This window comes from Gymnodraco acuticeps, unplaced genomic scaffold, assembly GCF_902827175.1.
Source record: "Gymnodraco acuticeps unplaced genomic scaffold, fGymAcu1.1, whole genome shotgun sequence".
NCBI lineage: Eukaryota > Metazoa > Chordata > Actinopteri > Perciformes > Bathydraconidae > Gymnodraco > Gymnodraco acuticeps.
This window is the reverse complement of record NW_022989983.1, coordinates 210,197-236,058: the sequence shown is the minus strand read 5'-3', so window position 1 is coordinate 236,058 and position 25,862 is coordinate 210,197. Positions and strand designations below refer to the sequence as shown.

The following is a 25,862-nucleotide window of genomic DNA, read 5'->3' as shown; positions in this document are numbered from 1 at the left end:
GATTTGTTTTATTATAAGAAAGCGATCTCTCCACCTCTGACAACAACAGTTACATAACGGGTCACAGACTCAGGTTTCTGCTGCTAAGCTGCTGCCTGGTTAGCACCTCCCTGTGAGCGCTGATGTAGTTTCCACATGAAAACCTTTGGCTTCGACTTGATCTGTGAACCTGGCTTGTGTCGGATCAGAGTACCTGTGTGATCTCTGCTGGCTCTTCTCTTAAAGAGGGGACTCACGTTGCGAAAGAGAAACCAAATCAATATGTAATTATTTAGTATCACTGAGCCATGTTTCAATTCACTTTGATCAAGGCTGCTAGGGGGCTTCCTCAGCCGCTGCTTTTCCTGCTGCATCATGTCCCGGAGCCCACCTGGAGGAGTGTGTGTACCACAACATGAAACCCCCACTAGAAAAAAAAGCATCAGGCGTTTTTTTCACATGAGTGTAAACATCCCCGCCTGGTATCAATTTATCTACTGACCACTCCATGTCACCAGGGGCTGACAAGCAGCGCATCTACAGGGAGCTTATGGCTTGGTGCAATCAGTCTAAATAGCGAGGGGAACGTTCCCTAAAAAACAAACTTTACAACATCTTCCATATGGCGAGAGGCTGGGAACCGTGGATAGCCACGATGAGCGCTGAGAGAACCGACCTGTGTCTGCTGATAGAGCGAGACAGGCAGCCATATGGACACAGTATCGTACAAGACACACAACTTTCGAGTACAAGAGCCTGGGGGACTGGCCTATATCGCTGCCACCTGTGCTTCTGGTGCGACAACACCGCTGTATCTCCGGCAGTCTGAGCACTGCTCTGTACAACAGCCAGATCGGGAGATTCATTATTGTTTAGTCATGTGGGAATAATGCTTAAAATCTCATTCATATACATATATTCAATAAGAGAACATTCCTACTAATTCCGGGGATGTATTAAGGGACAGAGAGGGGAAAATAAATACTTCTTGCATTGCTTAGCCAATCACACATCTGCTATGGTTTTAGCAGTTGATTTGAAAGTGAACAGAAAGTAATCTAACCGTGGCGTGCAGGATTCAACACGCTGATGTTCAGATTACAATCTCATTTGTATCAATGTTAGCAGAGATGTACTTCAAGTAGGAAATCTTAAAGGTCGTCACTAGTTTCCTTGTGTTATAATTACTTGCTTAGGAGTTGGCATTGTTCATAACATGTGATAATTGCATTGCAATTAGGAAGCAGTCAAGCATTCATGAATGTGGTTAGCAGTTTTTTCTGTGCCTCTTTCAAAAGTCAGATTTAAAAAAAAAATTCAATTATGAATTATGCATTCACATTAAGACCTCTGTTTTGATACAGCTAATAAATAGATGGCGGGCCGGCCTATTATAATGAGTTTTTAACAAGGACATTTGTGGACTGCTGAAGGTAACGCTGATTTTTAATTTAAAGGGATATTTTTTTTAATTCTTTGTGAGCAGGCTTGTTGGTTAATTCTGTATTAATAAGAAATTGAAATGTGGAGTGCGCTGGGAATCAGTGAGCACAAAGCGCTGCGAGGGGCTGGCGACAGAAGAGCCCTTTTAAATGGTGGATGGCTAAACAGTAGTAAATGACAGAACTTACGCCAAATGAGCTACATTAGTGTAATAGGAGAAGAGTGTAGGATTCATGGGGTTTTCTCCCATTTGAGAACATGTAAGGGAGAAAATACCCCACAAAAACCGCTCTGCAGTTCCCTGCGTGCGTTACATTTGACTGCCACGACAGGTCGATCAGGATGTTATTTTTGTCAGGCAGCCCAGGGGGGTAGAACACCCTAATGATCTTGTAACAGCGACGAGTAAAAACCGTGTCATCAGCTTCCTTTAGAGGAGAGGGAACATTAAAGTGCCCATAGACCCGGACAGAAAGGTGATGCTCTGTGTTTATGTGTCGACACCAACGACTCCGACAGCTGGATTTCTAGTTCACCTCTTCTGATGATGAGATGCTTTGGGCCATAAACATGTCGTGATCTATGGCATCGTCCTGTGCTGATGGACTCAATCTATCAGCAAGAAAAAGGAAGATTGATGTCCACCATGCTAGGTCAGAGTCCGGCCATGTGAAGCCAGTTACAACACTCTCACTCTGCTACTTAGCCCCTTTTACACAACCCTTAAATTATCTACACATTAGGAGGAGATGCATTTGAGGGGTCAAATGTCCTATTCATTAGGATCAGACAATAGATGTTACCATCAGGCCCCATACAAAGGTGGTTTGATGACCGTTTTAGCGCATGTATGACTAGATCCAATCATGATAAATTAGCTGGATTGAAACCGGAAGAAAACAAGCATCGAAGGCGGAGAAAAGGTGGGTGTTTTTCACCAAGACGCCAACGAAGATGTCTAGCTTGAAAGAAAACGAGACTCTGGAATGTCTGTCTGAAAAGAGCTAACGCCAAAATCATCAGACACATTAATAAAAGTATGGACCTTCTGTTGTTAATGACCCAACTACAGACTGTCGAAGTGAGAACTCTTCTGAAACAGACAATCTCTTGTTTTGGGTCACTTGTCAAAGAGGGAAACTCCAGACAATGCGCGGACCTGATTCTCCAAATATTGTCAGGAGTTCATATTAGAAAATGTCTCAGAGCCCCTTGTTTCCTCCCCCTCAATCCTCCTTTGTTAACTCTCTAGGCCCGATCCTTCCCTTCCTGTCTTCTCTGTAACACGGCATGGTTCACCCTAAATGATTTAATTATCAGTTTTTCTGGTGTAAGACAAATGAAAGGCAAGAGAGATGGGAGTGCTGTGCCAAATCTGATTATTTATCTCCTTAACAGATTGCAGTGTTACAGTCCCCGAGCTGTGGTTACTGATGGTTGTTGGGAAGCAAAGTGGGCCAATCGCTTTGTGGCGACGCACCCCCACCCGCCACCTTCACAAAGCTGCACTGTATTGGGAATTTGTGTCAGATACAGATCAGCCACATTTTCATTTAAATAAGCAAATCATTGAATAAAGATGACCTGGCTCACAGGGGTATATCTTGTTCTGTGCATCGCAGAAGCAACGCGGGCCGACAGATTGAGTGACTCAGACCCTGGTCATATCACGGTTGTTGTTCAGACAAACAGAAAGAAATCCCAGCCTGCCTTTGCCAGAGTGTTTTTTGAGACAAGTCAAAGCAGGAACGCTCGCCTCGTCTTCGGTGTGTCAAGCAGTGATTGAATTTCTCCTCCTTCCTTAAGACGGAAGTGCAAAGCCGGTGAGTGATTCCTGTGGATGCACTTAAGGTTTTAGTTGCAGGCGTCGTTGTGCCTGGGCAGATTTTATATGACACATGAAACTAACTACATGGTACTTAGGGCCTGCTGTAAACCAATCTGAAGCCAGTCGGGAAAACAGGCCCATCAGCAGAGAGGCTTGTTTCTGTTGCATGACAAAAGGACTTGCAAAACCGCATCAATTAAAAGTTCATTAAGTTCAGCGCTGGGAGGATGAGTGGATGCTCTCTATTTACGCCCGGGCCGGCCCAGCCCATTATCTTCAACCTGATTATTCAAATCCCTGGATTATAACAGACGTTTTCTCAGAGCCTTGCTTAGAATAACCACACTTAATAATATTTCATTTTTTTTTCTTCCCATGGAGTCTGATTAGAATTGAGTTTGCATCATCAAAAGGCGGGCAGGGGGAACAATGCTCCTGATAGTTGTGGGAGAGAGGATTACTGGTCATGTGTGGATCTAAATTAGCATCATTTAATAAGCAATGTTTTGTGTTCACTTCGTCTTCTTTCCTTTAGCAAATTGCACATTGGGAGGCTGGGTAGGTAATCCGTAAATTCCTCGAGCAGATGCGCTGGATGAGAATCACCTGCTTGGTTTTCTGACAGATCTAAGATACTGCGAGAATATTCAGACGACTTTCTTCTCTTAAGCTCGTGCTAAACTGCTGTTGACATCTTCTTTAATCTCTGACAGACAGCGCCAGGCAGAGGGGGCTGCCGGCTCTTGCGTTATGTCTTCTCCGATGTTTCATGGAGCCCTCAGCCTCTCGACTTTCCCCTGCCATCGATGCTCACCTTGTTTGCGACAATGTGTGATGGAGTGAGCGAATCAATATCCTCCCCCGCGATTTGTCTTCACCAAAAAACCCAGACATTCAGCCACCGTGTGGATGCAGAGCTGGAAGCCTGTGGATGCTGTCAAACTGTGGGAGCCCATTTTATATTTTATTTTCTCCAGTGCCTGTGCTTGAAGATAACTTTGAAACATTAAAGAGGATAAGTCATTACAGGTATTATGAATTGGTGTTAAACTGATATCACCGCTTGAAATGAAATAGCTGCTTTCCGCTTTGTATCTCTCCATCAGTGAATCATAGCATTTCCTCTCCAAGTCACTCAGATCCTCTCTACAACCCCCCCCCCTTCACCAACAGCCCCTCTTCACCTCCAAAGGCATGCCGCTTTACTGCACTAAACATGTTTTCATCGGCATTGCTTTCATAATGACGCGTAGGTTTTTTGATCACTGAAACACAAGTCAGATGTTATGCAGTGAGCTCACGGCGCCTGGAGGCTCCTCACTAGCAGTTCAAAGATCAGGCGTTGGTGCAAGAAAACAAGCCAATGTGTAAGATGCCAAATTAATTCCTTCCTTAAAGACGCAGACACACAGCCCAGAGCGCAAACATTTTTGCTCGTGATTCACCCTGGTTTTGAAAATATATGATACACCCAGTGTTTGTTTTTCTAGCATTCTTTGTTGTTCCTGGTAATGTCTTTGTCATTCCTGGTGTGACAGGTGATGATCGTGTTGATACTGCATGTCAACAAGTTCACAAAGAACAGGTTTTCCTGTCTGAGAAGAGATTTGTGATATTAATGCTTTACAAGCAAAAATGTACAGCTGCATTTGCATCCAACAAATAATTCAAAGGATTCAAAGGTTTGAGTGTCATATGCAAAACGGCTACAGTGCAGTTGGTGGCAATGAAAGCTGTGTAGTGTAGGAGATATCCCCTGCTGTATCCAGGCTGATAGAAAAGTGACTGTTTGCCGTAATGAAAAATATACTTACACACCATGAATTAAGAGAAAACCAACAGGGTTCATCGGCCAAGGCCTAGAGACATATAGCTATTTTTAAATGGGAATATATTGCACATCAAGGACTGTTTCACAAGCTTCATTGTTAATGTCACATTCTTGTAGGCCAACCCGTTAGTTAGTGTTGAACAGGTTCCCTCGACAAAAAGCCTTTGGGATTTTTTTTTCCGGCAGGAATTAAGCTTTGGTGCAAACACATGTTTAAGATGTGTGGACGTTTTGTTTAGCAAAACCAACTTTGACAAAATAACAACATTTTAATGACTTTTGAATCCAAAAGTACAAGTTTTGATATTCAGTATTGGGGTGTTTGCCTAACCCTAAACCTAACCGTGTTTCTGTCATGGAACAAAACGCGAACATCATTTCAGGCTTCCAACCAAAAGCCCATTGTAAAACCACAGATGAGACAGAAAACAAAATCAAATACTTTGAGACTCACGCTTCTCTCTTGTGACTCATGTACTGCCCGTTGGAGGAGGCGTGATGGTTGAGGTGGGTGTTCTTTGGCGGCGCCGGGGAGGACAGGTCGAGACCCCGGTGGCCGTTGTTGTGGTTGTGCTCCTCCTTCACGTGAGCGTTTGTAACCTCCTTCCACAGCTGCTGGAGCTCTGCTGGAATCATGCCTGAGACAAACAAATTGGATAATTAAATCAATTAACAGCTAATCCAACTCGCCTCTTCATCACTTAATTAAATCAAAGCGTCTGTAAACAAAGCCGAGTATTAATTAGAAAATATTCCACTACAGGGTAATGCACTGAGAGCTCTCCCCCCCCACCACCCCCCCTCTCTCTTTCTCTCCGCCACCTCCTTCTCTCCCTCCCATTTCTCCCTGTGATCTGGAGCGTGTTTGTATACACAAATCCCTGGCATTCACGCAGATTTCATGCTCAGAGTAAATAATTAACATCCAGACAAGGCATGAAATCTGAATAATCACCGTCATATTCTCTCGACAACAAGAGATACGCAGAACATACACAACAGAAAAGTTTACAATAGCAACGCTCGGAAAACATCCCACCCCTGCCTGCTTGAGAAACAGGACCCTGGGGTAATATTCTCCAAAGCGCATTAATGTGCAAAATACTTAAAGCTCTGCACCGCCTCCAATTGACACAGAAGACTTAAACCTCATTTAACAAGTCAAGCACACTGCAGCTCGCACAGCCCTTTGAACAAAACAAAAATCCCTTGAAGACGGAAGACATTTTTCTGTCGGCTTGAAAACATTTACAGAGCGCGTGTTTTTTTTTCTGCGTTTGAGTGACAGCAATCTCCGACACCAAGGGGATAAATAAAGGATAATGCTTGTTGTTTGTGAACCTCATCTCTGTGAGAGCCTTTGTTATATTATATATGTGTCCATCTTTACTGTCTGTTACACAAGTCTGCTTTCATTCGACATAAAGGAGGAGATATGTAAAATAAGATTAACCCTCATGGGTGCGGTTATGTAGCTATTTGTATTTTCAGTCAAAACATCTGGGTACATTTGAATAGCCCACTAAAAGATCTAAGAGGGTGAATGTGTGTGGATTTGTATTGGGGTATTCGAATCTGTGTTTAAATAAACCACATGTTTCAAGCATGCTGAAAGAAGCCCTCGGATATGAGGTGAATTTAACCAGAGAGCAAATGGGCAAGACCGCTCGTTTAACATTACAATTAATTAAATCCATTCTCCAAATGAGCAGTGGCAAATGAAAGATGATTTGCACATGCTTATCTTCTCGGGTTTATACACCCCCCCCTTCATTCTCCCCCGTTTCTCATCACCAGCTCTATAGATACCAGAAGTGCTCCTTTCAAGCACCAGATTGTCATACATTGTGTGCGAAATGCTTAGTCTTAATTTATTCCTGTTGTGGAAAATAACTGTGAGGTGAAGATCTCAATACGATCAGCGAAAAAATATTTTTAATTTGATAAGCTACTAAAGATTTTAATTATGCTGGTAATGGAGAACATTGGCCTAATGAGGCGGAGGACTCCGGAGAGACGCAGGGGCTAAGAACTGTGAAATGAGTCTGATAGGATTGCTGTAAATTCACACTAGATCGTTTGCATATCAAAGAGCAGGAAATGATTACAGGACAAATCAATAACCTTTCCACGTTCCAAGGAGCGTCTTTCCTCATTGGAATATCTCAACACGCCCGCTCCATTCTGCCTGCCTGTATTCTCCCGTATTCTCTTCAACGCCTTGATGTGCTCTAATCGAAGCGCACGTCCATGACAGGCTAAACATGCTTAATATTGCGCTCTGTGCTACAGCATGCTAATCCACCGAGTGCTCATTTGCCATTGCATTTTTCAAAGGATCCATTGTTGTTTTGATGCTTTAACTTTGGAGTAAAAGTTTTTTTTCTGTGTCTATGAAAGCTGGTCTTGAAGTGGAAGGTCACCGGTGATGCGAGTGTCCTGTGCTCCGACAGTGGGAACAATCATTTTCCCCCCACTTGGTGCCCGGTGACAGTGGGCGATGTATTTTTAGCCGATGTGCTTGACAGGGCGGCCCACACTGGCTCAATTACCCAGCAGTCCCGGTGACCCCGACGCCACTGTTTACTCAGATGAAACCGCAGCGGATAGAGCGGTCTGATGAGAGAGGTAACGGAGTGGGACCAGGCTGTCTCCTCCTGGATCTAGTCCTTAGTTTTATTGCTCGTCCCTCTCCCTACTCCTACCTAACCCTAACCTCTTCAAACCCAACAACAGCTATGGCTCATGATTCCACATAAATGACAATACAATGTCATTACAGAAACATCTCGGAGGGTATTATATTTTGTGTTTGGGGCGAAATGCTCTCCATCTGATTACTGTGGGACACATAATGACATTGATCTGGAAATCCTCTTCCTCGGGTCCCCCAGTTTGTCCGTCCTTTAAATGCCGGATTGGTTTATCTTTCCCCTTTCCATTTTTCAACACAACTGTTCCGCTCATTACAGCCGGGAAACACGGACAGGCACTTTAAAAAATGTATGTTGTTGGGACACTTGATTGATCACCGGTCTCCCAACTCAATTTCACCTCGGCAGGTAGCTCTGGCACACCGACAGGCCGAGCTCTTCAACCTTTTCCCGTCCTTGTCCCCCTGCACCCAGGTGACCATGTTCAAGCAAGCAGAAAGTTGATTTAAGGTTCATAATGACATCAGTTGCAGGCCATCATCCCCCCCAAATAAAAAATGGCCCCTAGTGCTCCGGGCTCTTTAAACCGAGCTGTTACTCCTCGTGGTGCCGTGGGGGGAAAGTGACATCGCTATTAGTTTATTGTTCCGCCGGGCTGGGACCTTTACTGCACCCCTGTTTATGTTTCCGTAATCACCGGCCTGCTGATATGCACCCCTTAGGCCTGAAATATGTCCTGTCCTAATGCCGCAGGAACTATTACCAGTAGCCCACTGCTGGACGTATCAATCACTGACAGGTCAGCCGCATTACCCGCCGCTGTCCCCGATGTGCCGCCGCTCCGTGAGCACTTCATGGCTCGCCACGTTCTTTGCTTTCATATTACCGACAAATTTGTCTTGTCACTGTCCCACTGGCCTCTCCCAGACAGCTTAAATGATGTTGTGCAGCTTCAAGAACTCACTCTCTTTCAGAGCGACCTCGCAGGGTGAGCATAAACACACACACACCTGAGCAACACGAGCAGCCACTGACTCACTTATCAGGTCAAGAGGACAGGCTTTTTGTGAGATGGGGGAGGGTAGGGTGCATCACATTTTATATTTATGAGAGTTATATCCTCCCCAAACACGTCGTGGTAATTTATAACAGATAGCGTCTGGCCGCTTCCAACACTTTGGACATTAACGTCAGAAAAATTTACGACAACAGAAACAAATTACACTCCAGATAATGTGAGCAATTGTTTTTCACTCAAAACCGTTATCTGCGAGGTTTGTACTTAATTAGTGCTATCAAATGTTTGAACGGCTGATTCAAATGCATTCCTTCAGTGCGTCGTTTTGGCAGGGAAAAATGACAGTAATCTGTCTCAGTCGATGATGCTACTCAGCAGGAGACTGATGAAAGAATGAGCTCGGTAGTATATGAAACACAACTGCAGATTGCACACCTGCTTGTGTTGAATTAATCTGTTACAGTGACCTGTTATCTGAAAACCCTTTGTTCCCTTTTTTGTCTCTGCACATGGGAAAATAATACACTGGCTTCCTAAATCAATCGTATGGATATCTACACTTTGTAACGAAGGAAATAATCAGTTAAAAAGTCATGCCAATTTACTGCCCCCTCCACCCCTCCCCCTGCAAGTTTGAATCCATAATCAGCGGGACCCAAACGGAGCAGATCAACTCATCACTTCCGACGCCGTGCTAACTGCTAGCTGAGTATTGCAGATTAGATCTGGGCACCACAGGCCCTGGCCCGCTGATGCATGAAAGAGTTTAGTGATGTGGAAAACAGAAAGGTCATCAATAACTTCAAACAGTCAAGCAGAAAATGTGTAGGATAGGAAGACAAACCGAGGGGGCCTGGAGCACAAGAAGCCCGAGTGTTGCAACAGCTGTCGGAGGCACGGAGTTTACCGTCGACGGATACGCAAACCAACCAGGTTCAACTGGTTGTGAGAAAAGGGCAACACTGACTGTACATTCCAGACCTTAGAGACATTTGCATACAACTCACTTCAAATCGTATTTTCAGTCTATGCTACGTAATACCTTTTACTGCATTGTTATGAGACTTTAATCACTAGTTACTTTTTAGATTCAGATAATAAGCTAATATAAAAATGAAAATATTAAGCATAAGCATTATTATGCTTTTTTGGGGTTTCCCTTTCCTGTAGAGAGTTCTATAGATGTGTGTGCATGTAAATGGTCTGCGAAGGCTAAAATCCCAAAGTTTATCCCCCAAACCCCCCCCCTGTCTAAAACACCTCCATTGGACTCTTTGTTTACTTCCAGAACATAGTGACATCACTAATACCTCATTCACACCAACGGTGTTTCGGGGCCGGTTCGGAGCTGGAGCTTGAAAAGCACCGGGTTTTCCTGTTCACACTGCAGCGGAGCAGCCTCTTAGCTCCGGAATCCGGTTCATTTCGAGCACCAAAAAATTGTCCGGCCAGAGCAAAAGCACCACATACGTCACGCTTACGTCGAGGCGGGGGCGGGGGCAGGGGCGGGATCAACTCCTGAACAACAACAAAAAGCCGGCGTTTTATCCAGCTTGTACACAACGATGGAGAAACTTAACAAGCAGCAGTGGTCCACTGAAGAGACCAGCTACCTACTGGGAATCTGGTCTTCCGAAGAGGTACAGAGGAAGCTGGAGCACAATCGGCCATTGTTGTTGTTGTCGGTGTCAGCTGTGAGGGGTTTCCAAGCGCTTTGGCTTTATGAAGCAGGCACGCAAACGGTTACGTCATGACGCAAACGATGACGCAATGACGCAGCACCAGGTGGACTCTGGGCAGTGTGAAAAGAGCCGGAGCTAAACCGAAGAACCGGTTCTGAACCTGAAAAGCTCTAGCACGGAGCTTGAACCGGAGTTGCGTTGGTGTGAATGAGGTATAAGCAACCCTTGTGCTTCTATTGGCTAGCGCTCCAACACATTGTACGTGATAGACTAACGGGCGGGACATCTCTAAGCGGTTGACCAATCACAACAGAGCCGGCCAGCTTGTCAACCAAAAAATCCCAGTAAGGGGTGTCTACATTGTAAAAAAAATATCTTAGTTTGTTCTGATGCAATTGATTATTTAAACCCAATTGTTTTAACAGTTCACTCATGATAAAGTGAACTGAAAAGTGAAAAGAGGTTTGAGTTAAAGACACTAAGTCTTTTGATAAAGTGAGATGCCTCACAGGTATTTGGTGTTGACACAGTGTAAACAGGATGTTCTTAGACTGTTGTGAAATCCATCAGCAATACAGTTATACAATAGCAATATCACCACAAAATGCTTTACTCAAGGGGTGTGTGTGTGTTTGCCAGACATCTGACACACACACAACGCTCCACGCCTGTGCCCAAGGCGATCGTTTGCGGGTGGATGAGTGATTCCATTCCCAGTCCAAACAATAACACCACTGTACAAACCCTGTTTGTGTTTGCCTATTACCTAACCACCCTCCAACCCTCACCGTTTTGTATCGCTCTTATCTTGTTATTTCAAAACTGTTTGTCTTAGCTGGGAATGAATAGTCAATGTCATGTTCTGAAACCTTTATGATGGCGTCTTTGTCACGAGGGGACCACTCCTTAACAAAATATTAAAAGGATGAATAAAGAAATAAACTTCCTGGCCAAACAACAAATATTGTCTCACAGTCCCTATCGAGTAACAGGCGCTTTCACAATGACAAGTTCACGGGCAGTTTAGGAACAATAGATCCAGGGCTGAAGGAGACTGCCACCAGGATGCCACTCACAGGGCAGAGGGTTCAAGGGCAGAGCATGGACACTCTGAACACTGGCGTTTTAATACTTCTATAGTCCAGGATGATACAAAAAATTCCCCTCTGTGGAACAAATAAAGTTATTCTGATTCTGAAAACAGTAAAAAATAGGGCAACAACTAAGAGATTTTCCATTAAAATGACAATTATTTTATAAACCAGGTTAAACGTTCATCTCGGTTTCTAAAATTCAGAGGTGATGTTTTTAAATATCTTGATTTGTCGCTCAAAAACCTAAAGATGTTCAATTAATTGTGATATAAACCAGAAAAGGTAGAAGAACTCCATGTATTAGTCGCTGAAAACTGCTTTTTTTTTTTAAAGCAATTAATAAATCATCAAAATAATTTGTGATATTTTTTCCTTCCAGTAACAAATTGATTGAATTCACTAATCTAAGATAAAGTGTGGCACACCACAATGAACCTGCGAGGAGGGATTATACATTTTTTAATAAGTAAGTGTTTAGTTAGGATTTATGGTCCTGAGCCACTCAAACCACACACAGTATTTGGTTTCAGACTAAAGTGGTACGTTGTTCACTTTGACTAAGCAAATATGAACAGGTTTTGCTGCAGAGCAATAACAGTAGCATATAAAACACTCAAAACATTTGAAGAAATACATTAGCAGTTCTGCAATTTCTACCTTATCTAACTAAACATTTCAATTATTTTGGAGTATTTTCCTTATTATAAAAAAAACCTTCACAAGGTTTGTTCAGCGGCGTCGCATAACGTACGATCCTTATCGTATTGGTACGATGATTTGGACATTTTGCCATATTGTACCATCATTTGAGTATTTTAACGCTTATAATTAATAGTGTGTTCCAGTCTGCACTCTCTCAGGGTTCATACACTTTTTCACCAATGATTTTCAATGACTTCTCCATTACTTCTCCATGACCTTTACCTAATTTTCCATGTCCAAAAAAATGACTCTTTCTCAGCGGTACCACTGAAAATGGTTTATTTTAACATGGAACAGGAAAATAAGGTCTGCATCTGAAACATGTTGTGCCTATCTCAAACAAATCCAATAGGCTTACTAGCTTCTTCATGCTAAAGCAACTCAAATCTCACCAGCAAAATACCTCGTCAGTTAAATGCCATTTTACGTTTCATTACCATACGATACAGTATTTATTATCATTACAGTATTACTATTTCGGCGATTAGATAAAATATTAATTATATTTGATGCAACTTTAGTTACATTTCCATGACTTTGGAAAAAATATTGTTTCCAGAACTTTTCCAGGGCCTGGAATTAGCATTTTGAATTTCCATGACTTTTCCAGGTTTTTAATGACCGTAAGAACTCTGCCTATTTAACACCTTTCTCTAGATTCATATATATACATCTTTTTTCTTCTTCTTCCACTAACCAACGCTATGTCTAACTCATTTAAATCATACTAGATTTGTAGGTATGTCAAAAAGTCTTTGAAATACAGTTTTGTAAAATGACACATTTATGATATTTCTTCTTGTGGTTATGACTCACTTAATATTCTTTCTCTAATTGTTAGACTCTGGCACTATAGTTTAGAATTTACTACGTTCCAATGGACACATAATAGCATTTCATTTCAAAGACCAGGATCATCCATGTTGGCACTTTTTGACACTGTTCAATCAGATGTCATATTTTACCCAGACAGAGCATTGTACAGCGTTGAGCCGTTGACTAATTATGTACAGGATGTCTGACAGGAGGCTTCTAGTTATATGCAGTGCTGTGGTATTAATAAACAGATACATGATAACCATAATGTACTTTTGTCAGACTTAATCTTAATTGTACATCTGCAGACTCATTCTAAAACATTCTTTGAATATGTTGGCGTTAAAAAGAGGCGTTTCATTGTCCAGTTCATTCCACAGGCCATAGGACTGTTAAACACCGGAACGTTTGAAAGAACCTCCATGACATTCATCTGGTTGCAACTTACACATTAATTATCTAATATTCCAATTACTTGTATATAGACTCTCCTGGCACTATTTATATTCTATTTAATTTGTATTTACTTGCACTATTGTATCTGTTTTATTGTGTTGCACTGTTGGAGGAGCCTGGGACCTAAGCTTTTCATTGATATATCTACACTGTAGCACACATGACAATAAAAGCCTTGAATCCCGGGACATAGTTGTGTTTCAGTGTTATGTTGACAGGATATTCGACAGAGGGTTGTAGTTATATGCAGTGCCGTGGTATCAATAAACAGATAAATGATAACCATATACTTTTGTCATACTTGGAGTACCTCTTAATTTCACATCTGAAGACACATTCTAACACGTCCTTTGAATATGTTGTAGTTAAAAAGCGGTGTTTCATTGTCCCCGGTGTGTTGTTGATATTTGACAGAGTGCAGTAGGGTTGTAGTTGTACACAGTGCTGTGGTATGAGCAGGTACTGACCCTGAGTGAGGGAGTGCAGCGGCAGGCCGGTCTGCCCGGGCTGGATGGTGAGCAGCCCCTGCCTCTGGAGGTTGAGCAGGTGCTGCTGCTGGACCTGCTGGACCTGCAGGAGCTGCTGCTGGAAGGCCAGCTGCTGGGCAGACACCTGCTGCTGTGGGCACACACACACACACACACACACACACACACACACCATCAGCACACAGAAATACAGAAGCATAACAGCCAGTGCAAACATTCCTGTACGCTCTTCAGGAAGAACATCTTTAGATCCGGGGGCCAGGAAGTTCCCAGGTAGTAAAACACTTCAGAACAACACGTTCATTCATAAGAAAACACATTCATCGATTCTCGTGCACAATAGCCGAGCGGGATTTTCATAATTTTTTGCCTTTAGTGTGTGAAGACAGGTGCGGCGTACATCTCTCTGTCTCCCTTAATTAACGAGGAGTCGTGAGGCAAATGACAAACAATGAAACAACATAGTTAATCATTCATAATAAGAGCCACAGGAATTTAATTACAGCCATTCATAATTCAGCAAACAACGTGTGACTAAACCAGAGTGCTTAATAACCACCGGAGCAACTCTCCCCGGCACCGTGCTGCGTTCAGGGACACGCTTTCCCCCAACAAGCTCCACACTGTGAACTAGCAAAAGATAGCTGTTGTGTTGTTTCCTCAAAGCTTTTCTCCTCTAAAGGCTGGTGTGTCTTTAGGGACAGGAGGAGACTTTTGTTGGCGCTGGTTAGTGAAATGTGTGAACTTTGAGAGGTGATGTGAGAGCGGAGAAGTCAGAATAATAAATAGAAGGAAATTATCCAATATTCCCAAAAAATCCCCTTTGAGTCAAAACAAATGAGATGTTCTTTAGATGACAGAGGAGGGGGATTACTTTGAACCCTTTCTGTTCGTCCCATGCTCTCAACAAATCCTCAGTCAACTCAGCAAAATGTCCCCAAAATAGGGTTGTTCTTCACAATTGACATTAGACTAATCCACATTATGGGCTGGGCAATATATTCACGTATACAAATATGACTTGACTAAATATAGTCTTAGATCTCAGATATCTGAAAAAGGGAAAGTGAACTAACTAGTCTGTATGAGCTCTTATTTTCCCATTTAGTCATTACTTTCACATTGCTGTAGCTTATTTGACCAATACTCATTGTGTAAATATAAGGTTAAAGCACCAAGGATCTGCCCTACAATATTCCTGAATATCAAAATGGTAAAAAAATATAGTGAAATTAGATTCTCTCAAATGTACCTAGTTGACAAAATCATAAAATGTTCTTTCCCTCAAAACAATCACGCAGAAGCTCCAACTGTATTCCTTGTGCTCATAACATTCTTGGAACTAACTAACATATACAAATATTTAAAAAACGACAGACTGAAATAATCGTAGTCGATTAAGCCCAAACAACCAACAACCCTAACTGTTAATCATTACCGTAGCTCTGTCAGATCACCTTTTGGATTTTCCAACAGATACAATGCGCATTGAGACTCAACAGGATACCCGGCCTGTTTATGAGTACACAAGGCCATAAGTCAAGCGGCCGGGTGGTGGCTGGGGGCACTAAAAGCACTGCAGGGTCTGCCAAGCTGTGCACCGCGCCCTGTTTCCAAACACAGGATACACTGCTTTGTTTACTTCTCACAATCAAGTGCACACAAAAAAGGTCTCGCAGCAGCATGGCTGTCAGGTCACTCTCCGCTCTCTGAAAACCCCTGACACAGCCTAGGGTCCAACGGCCTTCCTCTCCCTTCCTCACACCCCCCCACACCCTCTCTAAAAATAAAGCTCTGGGCAGCAGTGGTCTATTACGACGAGTGGGGTCGTCTCATTGGATCAATCAGGGAGGGAAGACGCTCTGCCAGTGGTGGAAGAGGGTCATAATTGATGAGTCGCCTCATTCCTTCACAGGGTTATGTGTGGCCCAAAATGAGGGAAGGGGCACGTGAGAGGAAAGAGTTTGATATGCAGGTGGACTGTGATCTGCTCTGATCTTATGAAAAGGTGTTTTTCCCCCCGTTTCCTTCAGTGTGAGGAAAGTTGTCTTCAGTGCTTTTCTGTTCCTCCCTGACAGAAAGATAACAGTGCTACGGGGGTGGGAGTTCACAAGGAACAATGTCTTTCATCAAAACGCTAAATAAATAGAGGGTGGCTTTTCTGAAGAGGAGGGAGAAAAAAGGAGAAGAAAGGAAAAATCGAGTATTGCAAATGAATTTAACTCTCTCCCCTTCACATTCTTTTTTTCTCTTCTGGTCCCATCAGCTGACAGGAGCTCCTGTGCGCTCCCAGCATGCAGACACATTAAAAAAGCCCGAGACCCAATAGACCAAATAAGAGGTTAACAAGAAGTGGCATGAGGGAGAGAAAAATACAGTCCCTGACAAATGATAAAGAGTGACACTGGCAGGCCTTATTGTCAAGCTTCAAATATAAAGTTAAAGATCTTTGAGAAACTAAATTTTGATGTCTTTAAAATAAAAGAGGCACAAAGCAACAACAGGGGGTTATTGTCTGGCCGCCACAGGGGAGTCACTGCATAATTCTTATTCTGTCTTTTGATGGCTGCGACTAGGAAGAAAAAAAAGAAAAAAGGCGAGAGCGATGGTGATGGGGAGAGAAAGAAAACACGGGCGGAGGGGGAGAGCCTCTCGAGGCTGCATCCATTTCCTGTGATCATACATAATATGCTTCAAAAGTTGTTTTTTCTTTTATTCTCATGCTCCATTCAACTGATCAATTGCACCTCCTTGCTCCAACCCCTTCCCCTCCTCCCTCCCTCTCTTTTCTCCCCCTTTGCCCCTCTCGTGTTTACATCAGATGCGACTTGGTGACAGGCCCTATCTGAGGCCGAGGAGCTCCGCTGTCATGTTGATTTATGGGAGCATCACGCCACAACTTGTCCAAACTGAAGCCCGCAGTTCATTAATTAGGGAGCTACGACTTTGAAGTTGGGAGCTTCGACAGGACGCGGACGTGTGTGCGTGTGTGTAAGTGTGAGCATGTGTGTGAGTCTAACATCGGGCTTAATTTTCTCCTGCTTCCTCCACTCTCCAAACACGGAGCTCAACGGGGACAGGAGCAGAAATGCCCAGATTCGTCTTTGAACTTCTTCTGACCGCACAATAATAATATGCTTTGTCCACAGTGATGCTCGTATCCTCTGGTCATTAACACGCATTAAGACGCTGCCTATAAGCGAGCACTGCCCGTTCTGAAGGGCGCCAAGGAGAGAGCAAGAAAGATGGAGAGAGAAAGAAAAAAAAAATACACATGTAGGCAACAAAGCTGGGAGCGCTCTCCGCACTGATATCTCACAATGACATGCCTTCTCTTCCTCTGCCATTTCCATGTTAATTACAGAGCCTCTCAGATTGATATGCTCCCTGTTCCTGCCTTTCATTACACGAGGCTCGCAGCAGCGGCCATCTCTTTGTTGCACAGGACACTTGTTTACTTTAAATATAACAATTCACAAGGCTCAATTACATTACACTTACAGTAGATGACGCTTTATCCAAAGGGACAATGCAATAAACCATAAAGATATGTGCTGGTGTATTAGTGTCAAGTGCCAATACTTCAATACTATGCATTTATTGTGCACACTAAACTAAAATAAAGAGTACTCTAAGGGAAATATCAGTATCATATCAAATGCTAATTAGCTAATCGTTCTAATCAGAGGTATGTTAGACATACATTTCAAAATAAATACACATTTAATGTGGTTGCAGAGAAAATATAGTGTTGTTGCACTGTATCAATCAGCTGTTGTCATTTATCCCACATACCTGACATGCTAATCGGCTTAATTAGCTAATCATGCTAATCACAAGCATGCCAGACATAACGCTTAAAAGCTACATTTAATATGGTTTTTAAAAAAAAGAGTATTCTTATGATGCTTATCAGAAGCATGTCAGATACTATGCATATAGTCTGGTTCCAGATAAATAAGAGCATTCGTAGCACAGTAGCCTATTAGTCAGTTGTTGCCAACAGTCTAGCATTTCTGACATGCTAATTAGCTGATCATGCTAATCAGAAGCATGTCACACATGTTTGAAAAAGACTATAAATGTTATGTGCTTTCAGAAAAATAACGTATACTGAGCACATTATCATTCAGTTAATGCCAGTCATACTGCATTACTGACATGCTAATGAGCTAATCATGCTAATATGAAGCATGTCAGACTATACATATAATGTGGTTGTGGAAAGAGTATTCTTAGCACAGTATCAGTCAGTTGTTGCCATTTATGCAGCATGTCTGACATGCTAATCAGAAGCATGAGTGCACTTGATCCCCCCCACCCCTCCTCGGTGCTTTAACCACAGTCTGGAAGCAGATGGGGTTGAGGGAGGGAGCACACATGCCTTCCATGCTCTGTCTGGCCAACGGTTTGGTAATGGCAGGCGCTCGGAGTGATGTCAGCCTACCTCTTTATTCTGCTTGCTGCCCGCATGCTGCTGCTGCTGCTGCTGCTGCTGCTGCAAGAGCTGGAGGTGGAGCTGTTCCTGCTGCTTCTTGTAGAACTCTTGGAGTTGCTGCTGCAAGAAAAGACAGAAGGCGACACGTGAGTGAAAGCCTGTCAGTCGTATAAACTCAGCAGTGGGTTTTAGGAGAATTTTCAATACTTTGAGGAATGTTGAACGAGGGAAAACAAATGAAAAGTAAGGCAGCTTAAAGTGAATTTATCTTTGCTGTCTTTACATAAAGAAGATTTACAGATGAATGAGAGTAATGTCAGATGCACATTACCTGCTGTAACATGAGGGCCTGCTGCTGCTGGAGGAGAACCTGGAGCTGCTGAGGGCTCAGGACCTGCTGCTGAAGGATCTGCTGCATCTGCTGAGGAGTTATTACCTGGGGTGTCATCATAGCCACTGAAACTGGAACCTGTAACACACAAACAAGCACACAGATGTAAGAATCCACTAATACATGACCGATTTAATGCAGTACTTGAATTAAGCGATTCATTGTTCTACATGTATTGTCTATAAGTGGCAGAAAACAGGAAACATTTTAGAAAAATGTCCATTCCAGTTTAAGTTTAATATTTTGTCTCGTCAGTCCCAGAGATATTCCATTTAAAGTAACAAAGAAATCTGAATATGTCCATATTAGAGGATGTTCTGCACAGAAACCTACTTTAACAATTCATTTATTGTCCAAAAAGTTGAATTATACATAAATAAATTATATAAAGAAAGCCTCTTGGTAAATACTGGACTGTTAGACTTCATCTTAAGTGTCATCTTGATGTGTTACAAGCGGCACACACCCTCCAACAAACACACACCCCTCTAACTGTTCTGACACCACACCAGACTGAGGCGAGCTAAGAGGACACAAGACATCCTCTTCATCCTCCAACCTTCCCCTCTCCCACAATATGATCCGCATCTGCATCTCAGATCCAGCGTTTATACAACATGGCAAATATGCCATACCTGAGGACATGAAAAGATGGCCTCAAAAACTGCTGCGGTTGGCTCAATGTGTCATGTGAGAGCATTTCATTAGAGAGGCTGTCAGCAGAGATCTATTATGGGGTGGATGCAAGGTGCCTGGAGGAGGAGGAGCCATGCTGAAGAACACACACACACACACACACACACACACACACACACACACACACACACACACACACACACACACACACACACACACACACACACACACACACACACACACACACACACACACACACACACACACACACACACACACACACACACACACACACACACACACACACACACACACACACACACACACACACACACACACCTCTAACTAACTCCCAGCAGAAAGGTGTGAGTGCATGACTCCTCAAAACAAGTGATTTGTTGTGACACTGAGAGAGCGCCCACAGTTGTCAGGGCGCCTTAATTGCTCGGGCGGCGGACGGGACACCGAGTGTGTCTGCCACTCAGCACCATGATGTGCGATACCATTAAAAGCTCCTTTCCTTCACATTCGGATGACAAACAGCAACTGAGACGTGTGTGATGGTGTCGGGTTGTTAACATGTTGTGGTGGTGTTTTATTGGGTATGTTAAGATGCAGGCAAGTTTTGCTCTCAAGTACAATTTTGAAGTTGACTTTAATTTAAATGTCTTATTACTTAATATGTATACTTTACTACATCTTTTGGAAGTCGATATATAACTATATTGACTGTCCATTACACCCAAGAACCAAAAGACACACATGAGATGCAGCACATATATAATATTCCATAAAACCCCACTGGTTTTTTTGGAGTTTATTTTGTCTCAGCTCATGTGGTGTTGTGCCACCTGTTATTGGTTGGTGGCAATATTTGTATCCACAATAACTTGGCTATGCAATGTATTCTTTAGGCTGCTTAATTTCAAATATCTCCTTGATCTCCATACTGAGTGGGCTTAACCACAGCTTTACTTTACAGATTCAGATTATTAGCTAACACAAAATATAAATCAATTAATGAATCAACTATGGTATATCATGACGGGTTGAGATATCCAGAATGTAAAATGATTCAAATTAGCTCTATTTTTACCAGCTGTGATGGACACATTATTGCATAAATTATCATAATCCAGTCATTTAATATATAGGATTGTGAAATGGGACGAGTGCTTTTACTTTTGGTGTAGATTTGATGCCTGTACTGTACGTTAGTAATTCTACTTAAGTAAGATCTGAAATGCAGGACTCTTCTCCCCCCACTGTTAGCATATGTGCATATAAAACATGCTTTGTATCTCAGATTGATCACACGGTGACAGTCCGCCTCCACCAAGGTTACCCAAATTGTGGCTCCGCCTTATAGCTAATGACAGCCCTTTTGAATTTGTTATGCATTTTTGAATGTTGCTTAAAATCTCGTACGGTAACATGGGGTTTTTTTTTTCTCTCTGCATCATTATTGTTAAACAAAAACAAAGTCATAATGAACGGCATGTAGAGCAAATGTGGAGGAAAGGGCAAGGGATGTCAAATAGGAAAGGAGCGGCTTTGATGCTCTCCGTTAACTCAACGCCACACTGTGCCGCCTCCAGCCCCCAGGAGAGTGACGGAGAACCAGCCCCACCCAGGAGGACTAACACACACTTCACATCTCCAGAAGCAGACGCGAGGAGCAGAAAAATGCAATATTAATTCCCCCCTGTATTATGTCTTAATATGCACTTCATCTTGACTTTTGCACATGACTTGTCCTGTCATTTGCATAGCCCCGGCCTCCCATTCTCCTAATTTCACAGTCATTATCCACTGAAGTCCTTTCTTTCCCTTCTAATTTTGATGAACTATTTTGAAGGTCAACCCACGTCTTTCTGACACGCAAGCGCCATACGTGACGTGATATATAGTTCCCGTCTAAACATGACATTTACCCCCCACGCACACTGAGGATAAATAATAATGTGTGTTCAAAATCTACTTCATGCTCTATTTTTTTGACTACCGTGTTTAAAGCTGTCTTATTTTCAAATGTATAATCATTTTGTCAAGCCATATTATATAGAGTGTGAGGTTTTACACACCCCGGCTCTCGATAGCTGCCAATTTCATTACAAATTACACCGGGATTTCCTTCAATTTAACCGTCTTAATTCTTTACACCTAGATCTCATCATGGTTTCACACTCCGCCTTGTGAGGAGCGTCTGGCTGCTGTAACTACAGCCGGAGCAGCCTCCTCTGTGCAATAGGCTATTACACACCCCCATTTTATTACCCATTACTACTGAGGTCATTAGCAGCAAGAGGGATTGTATGCTTCTTAACCTATTGATCAATGTAACTACTACCATTTAATCCTGTGCTGAAGGAGTGAAAATCTGCCTAAGACTGGATCCTATTGAGAGGAAAGGCGGGAGGAGGGTGTATTGGGGGGGGTACTTTAAGAGAGAAATATTGCCCTGGCCGCTGTATCATGCCCATTTAACGCAAACACAGGACGCCAGTCGCCATTTAGAGCACTCCCATATGGTGCACTCCCTCCGTTATCTCCCGGATAACATCATGACTCCAGATGATCCACGAAAAAACATATATCACCATTTAAAGATAGTATAACAAAAGAGAGAGTGGTACTGGGCTAATAACTGGAGGGATCCAGTGAGCCCGGCTCTAATCTAGTCCGCAGATATGAGGGTGCGAAAAAGAGGACATTCTGAGGATGCCAGGGATAGCTGACTTATATGAATTTCACGAAGGTGTGGCGCTCTCCAGGTGTACAGAAACATTCAGAGCTGGAACATCTTCACACAGCTGCCTAGTGACTGCAGGCAATATACCGTACCAGCACAGGCCTGCTGGCTGGCCACACACACACACACACACACACACACACACACACACACACACACACACACACACACACACACACACACACACACACACACACACACACACACACACACACACACACAACACACACACCACACACACACAACACACACACACACACACAACACACACACACACACACACACACACACACACACACACACACACACACACACACACACACACACACACACACACACACACACACACACACACACACACACACACACACACACACACACACACACACACACGTAGGAGGAGCAAAACCAGTTTTCTTTACAGGAGCAAGAAAGTACATGCGGTGTGTGAACATTAACCGCAATCATGGAAAAATCATTTACATACAAATAAATAAAACGTGATTAATTTACACATTTTGAAACATTTACCATCAAAACAAATGATCCCTTTTAACAAGAACATTATTTGGATTTTATATTCGTTATTTATGAAACAGTAATTAATTAATTGCTAGGTCTATACTATGTCAACATATATTAATAAATTATTTAAATGTGTTGTCAGTCCCAAACAAATATACTTTACATTTTATTATGAAAAAAACATAAAATAGCAATAAAATATCCATATCAGAGAAGCTGGAAAGAGCATTTTCTTGTACATAAATAAAAAGTGATTCATTTAAAAATATGAAATGTTCTTTAAAAACAACTATATTAAAAAAAAGATATTTTTCACAAGGATATTAATTTATTTTATTCTCATTATTAATGACAATTCAGATTTTCAAAATAGTTGTTTATTTTTGCCTAAACATTACAACTTTAATATCCTTCATATTACAGTTCTCTGCATCCTCTCTGATCACACACACACACACACACACACACACACACACACACACACACACACACACACACACACACACACACACACACACACACACACACACACACACACACACACACACACACACACACACACACACACACACACACACACACACACACACACACACACACACACACACACACACACACACACACACACACACACACACACACACACACACACACACACACACACACACACACACACACACACACACACACACACACACACACACACACACACACACACACACACACACACACACACACACACACACACACACACACACACACACACACACACAGCATTGGTATTAAAAGACACCTACAGTAAGCCAACTTCAAGAGAAAAAGTAATACCACATGGTTATCTATCACAAGCTGCACATGTGAAAATGTTAAATAGCCACTGATTAAGAGTTAATGAAGACCCCCCCCCCCATCACAAGTCAGAGGTCAGTGCACGGTGAGTAGTGAAGGAGGATATAAGAAACCCCCCCCTCCCCCTTTTCCACCGCCACTGAGGCAATTAAGAGGAAACAGAAACGAGGGACGAGGAGGTGAGACACAGACGTTCCACCGGCCGTAAAAAGGTGCTCAGGATAAAAGAAAAGAAAGGGAATTATCACATTTTCATTTGTGCTCCCGGGGGTCATCTTGCTTTTTTTTGTAAGGGGGCATCAAATGGAATGGAGAAGTAAAAAAAGGAATAACGGGCCCTGGAGAAATCAGTGAGTGGTAGTCCGTTTGAAGCTGTTGTTTTACCTCGGCCTGCAGAGTGTTGCAGAGGAAACCAAACCTCACCGCGTGGAAATGTAGCCGGGATTTCACGGGAGCGATTCTACTTAAAATGATGTGCGAACGTAATTAGTCGTCGACAAGACTGGGAAGCCTAATTTCATATGAACCATTCAGGATGATTGAAATCTCTCAAGTGGAGAGCATTTATTTCCCTGGAAGAAAAAGGGAAATAGACGCAGGATAGACAACGTTTCCCCATCAGGGTATAAAGACACATTTCAGAGTCTGTAATATTAAAAAAAAAAGGCATCCCTACATGTGTTTAGACCTCCATTAGTCCTTCCTCATCATCCACAATCAGGCCGTTTTAAAAATGTTTACAGCTCACGTAAACAGGATAATCACAGCCACATTTCTTCTCCCACTTTGTATCATCTGTATTAGTTAGCAGTAAGAGGCTGTCATTATTTGAGCAACTGCGAAAACAAAAGTTCAAGATTGCATTTAATTAACTTTTCGACTACAAACAAACAGGCTTTTTTTTTTCTTCGCCCAGAGCTGATCCCAGTGTCGGGTTTAAACAAACAAAGTGCACGGAGGAGAAGTGAGCCCAACAATAACAGCTGATCTGCAAACTGCATGCTTTTCCCACACTGGAGGTGAGGGGAGAGCACACAGGGCATACACCCCCCCCCAACCACAAAGCACACAAATCATGCTAGATTCGTATTCCAGAAAATAAATACAACAAACCTACTGGTCTCATCAACAAAGCCTGTGACCCCCCCTCCTAACCCCTCCCAGAGTCACTCACATTAACCCACATCACCCTTAGACTCCACATTCCTGCACAATGATATTAAAACATTCAATTAGGAAATACTGTCCTAATTAGTCCTATTCTTACTGTACTGACTTTTTCATCGTTTTTATATTTCCTGTTTTTCTTATTTTATTGTTAGTTTTTATAATATTTACTTGTCTTTGCAACATAGTTCCTCTTACTGTATGCACTATAATAAACCAAACCAAATCCATTGTATGTGAAAACTGATTCAGAAATATTGTCCTTTAAAAAAAAAAAAAGGCAATTTGTCATATTCTCATTGTACTTACTATTTTGTTCCGTCTTGAAAACATACCCTTTTTTTATTTGCAATAGTTTTAAATATCGTTTTACAATATATTTGCTTATTTTAAAATCTGAATTCCTCCTACTGTGTTTGAGAATACACCGTTTAACACCAAAGCAAATCCCTTGACAATAAACCTGATTCTGATTACAAACACAACATCTATGAGCAGGTCTCTTCTGGTCATATTATCATCATAATAGCAGCAATATAAAACACCTGATTCAGATATATGTCTACAGGTGACCACAAACACATTTCAAACAAATAAATAAACCCAGCTTCATAAAACAACCCTAATTTCTTCTCAGCGTGCTGCCACTCTTCCCTCTGAAGCCCCGCCTCCTCTCACACAGCCTCAGTGTTTCTGAGTTGGATAACAAATTCAGGCTGACAGCTCCGATCCTACACACCAGCGTCTCTCCTCACCTTTCCCCCCGAAACGTCTTACAAACCACTGCTTGGGGGGGGGGGGGGGGGGGGGGGGGGGGGTGAGCTGCGTGATCTAGGGGTTACGCAACACCGCATGTCTTCGGGGTGCATTATTAGAGTCGGTTGAGATTTAATTAAGATCACGGCCCCCACAAAAAATCCCCTTTAAATGAAAGTGTAGTTAAAAGACAATGGCTGACACATCTTCGTGCAGATTGTTGCCATTCTAAGCTAATCCTCGTTTCCATGACGGCAGAGCAAAGGGGGCCACAAATTGTGTTGCTTTTAAATGCTCGTATACAACCAATTAGTTAAATCATATAGAAAAAGACACCTTTGAATTACATAAGAATGA

The 25,862-nt window shown here is 42.5% G+C and overlaps 1 protein-coding gene across 18 annotated transcripts in view; it reads right to left on the bottom strand.

Annotated features, from left to right (window-relative positions):
- Positions 1 to 25,862, bottom strand: part of foxp1b (forkhead box P1b) — a 210,224-nt gene that overhangs the window by 26,113 nt on the left and 158,249 nt on the right. For 11 of the 18 annotated variants that reach the window (XR_004568602.1, XM_034212290.1, XM_034212288.1 and 8 more), the window contains 4 exons: positions 18,761 to 18,898; positions 18,439 to 18,549; positions 13,971 to 14,121; positions 5,536 to 5,719 (listed from right to left, as the gene is read on the bottom strand). Coding sequence is in view for 17 of the 18 variants with exons in the window: in XM_034212290.1 (XP_034068181.1) it covers positions 5,536 to 5,719; positions 13,971 to 14,121; positions 18,439 to 18,549; positions 18,761 to 18,898 (584 nt within the window). In the remaining variant the exon portion in view is untranslated. The remainder of the gene's footprint in view (positions 1 to 5,535; positions 5,720 to 13,970; positions 14,122 to 18,438; positions 18,550 to 18,760; positions 18,899 to 25,862) is intronic. The other 7 variants (XM_034212294.1, XM_034212303.1, XM_034212302.1 and 4 more) reach the window with 3 other exon arrangements.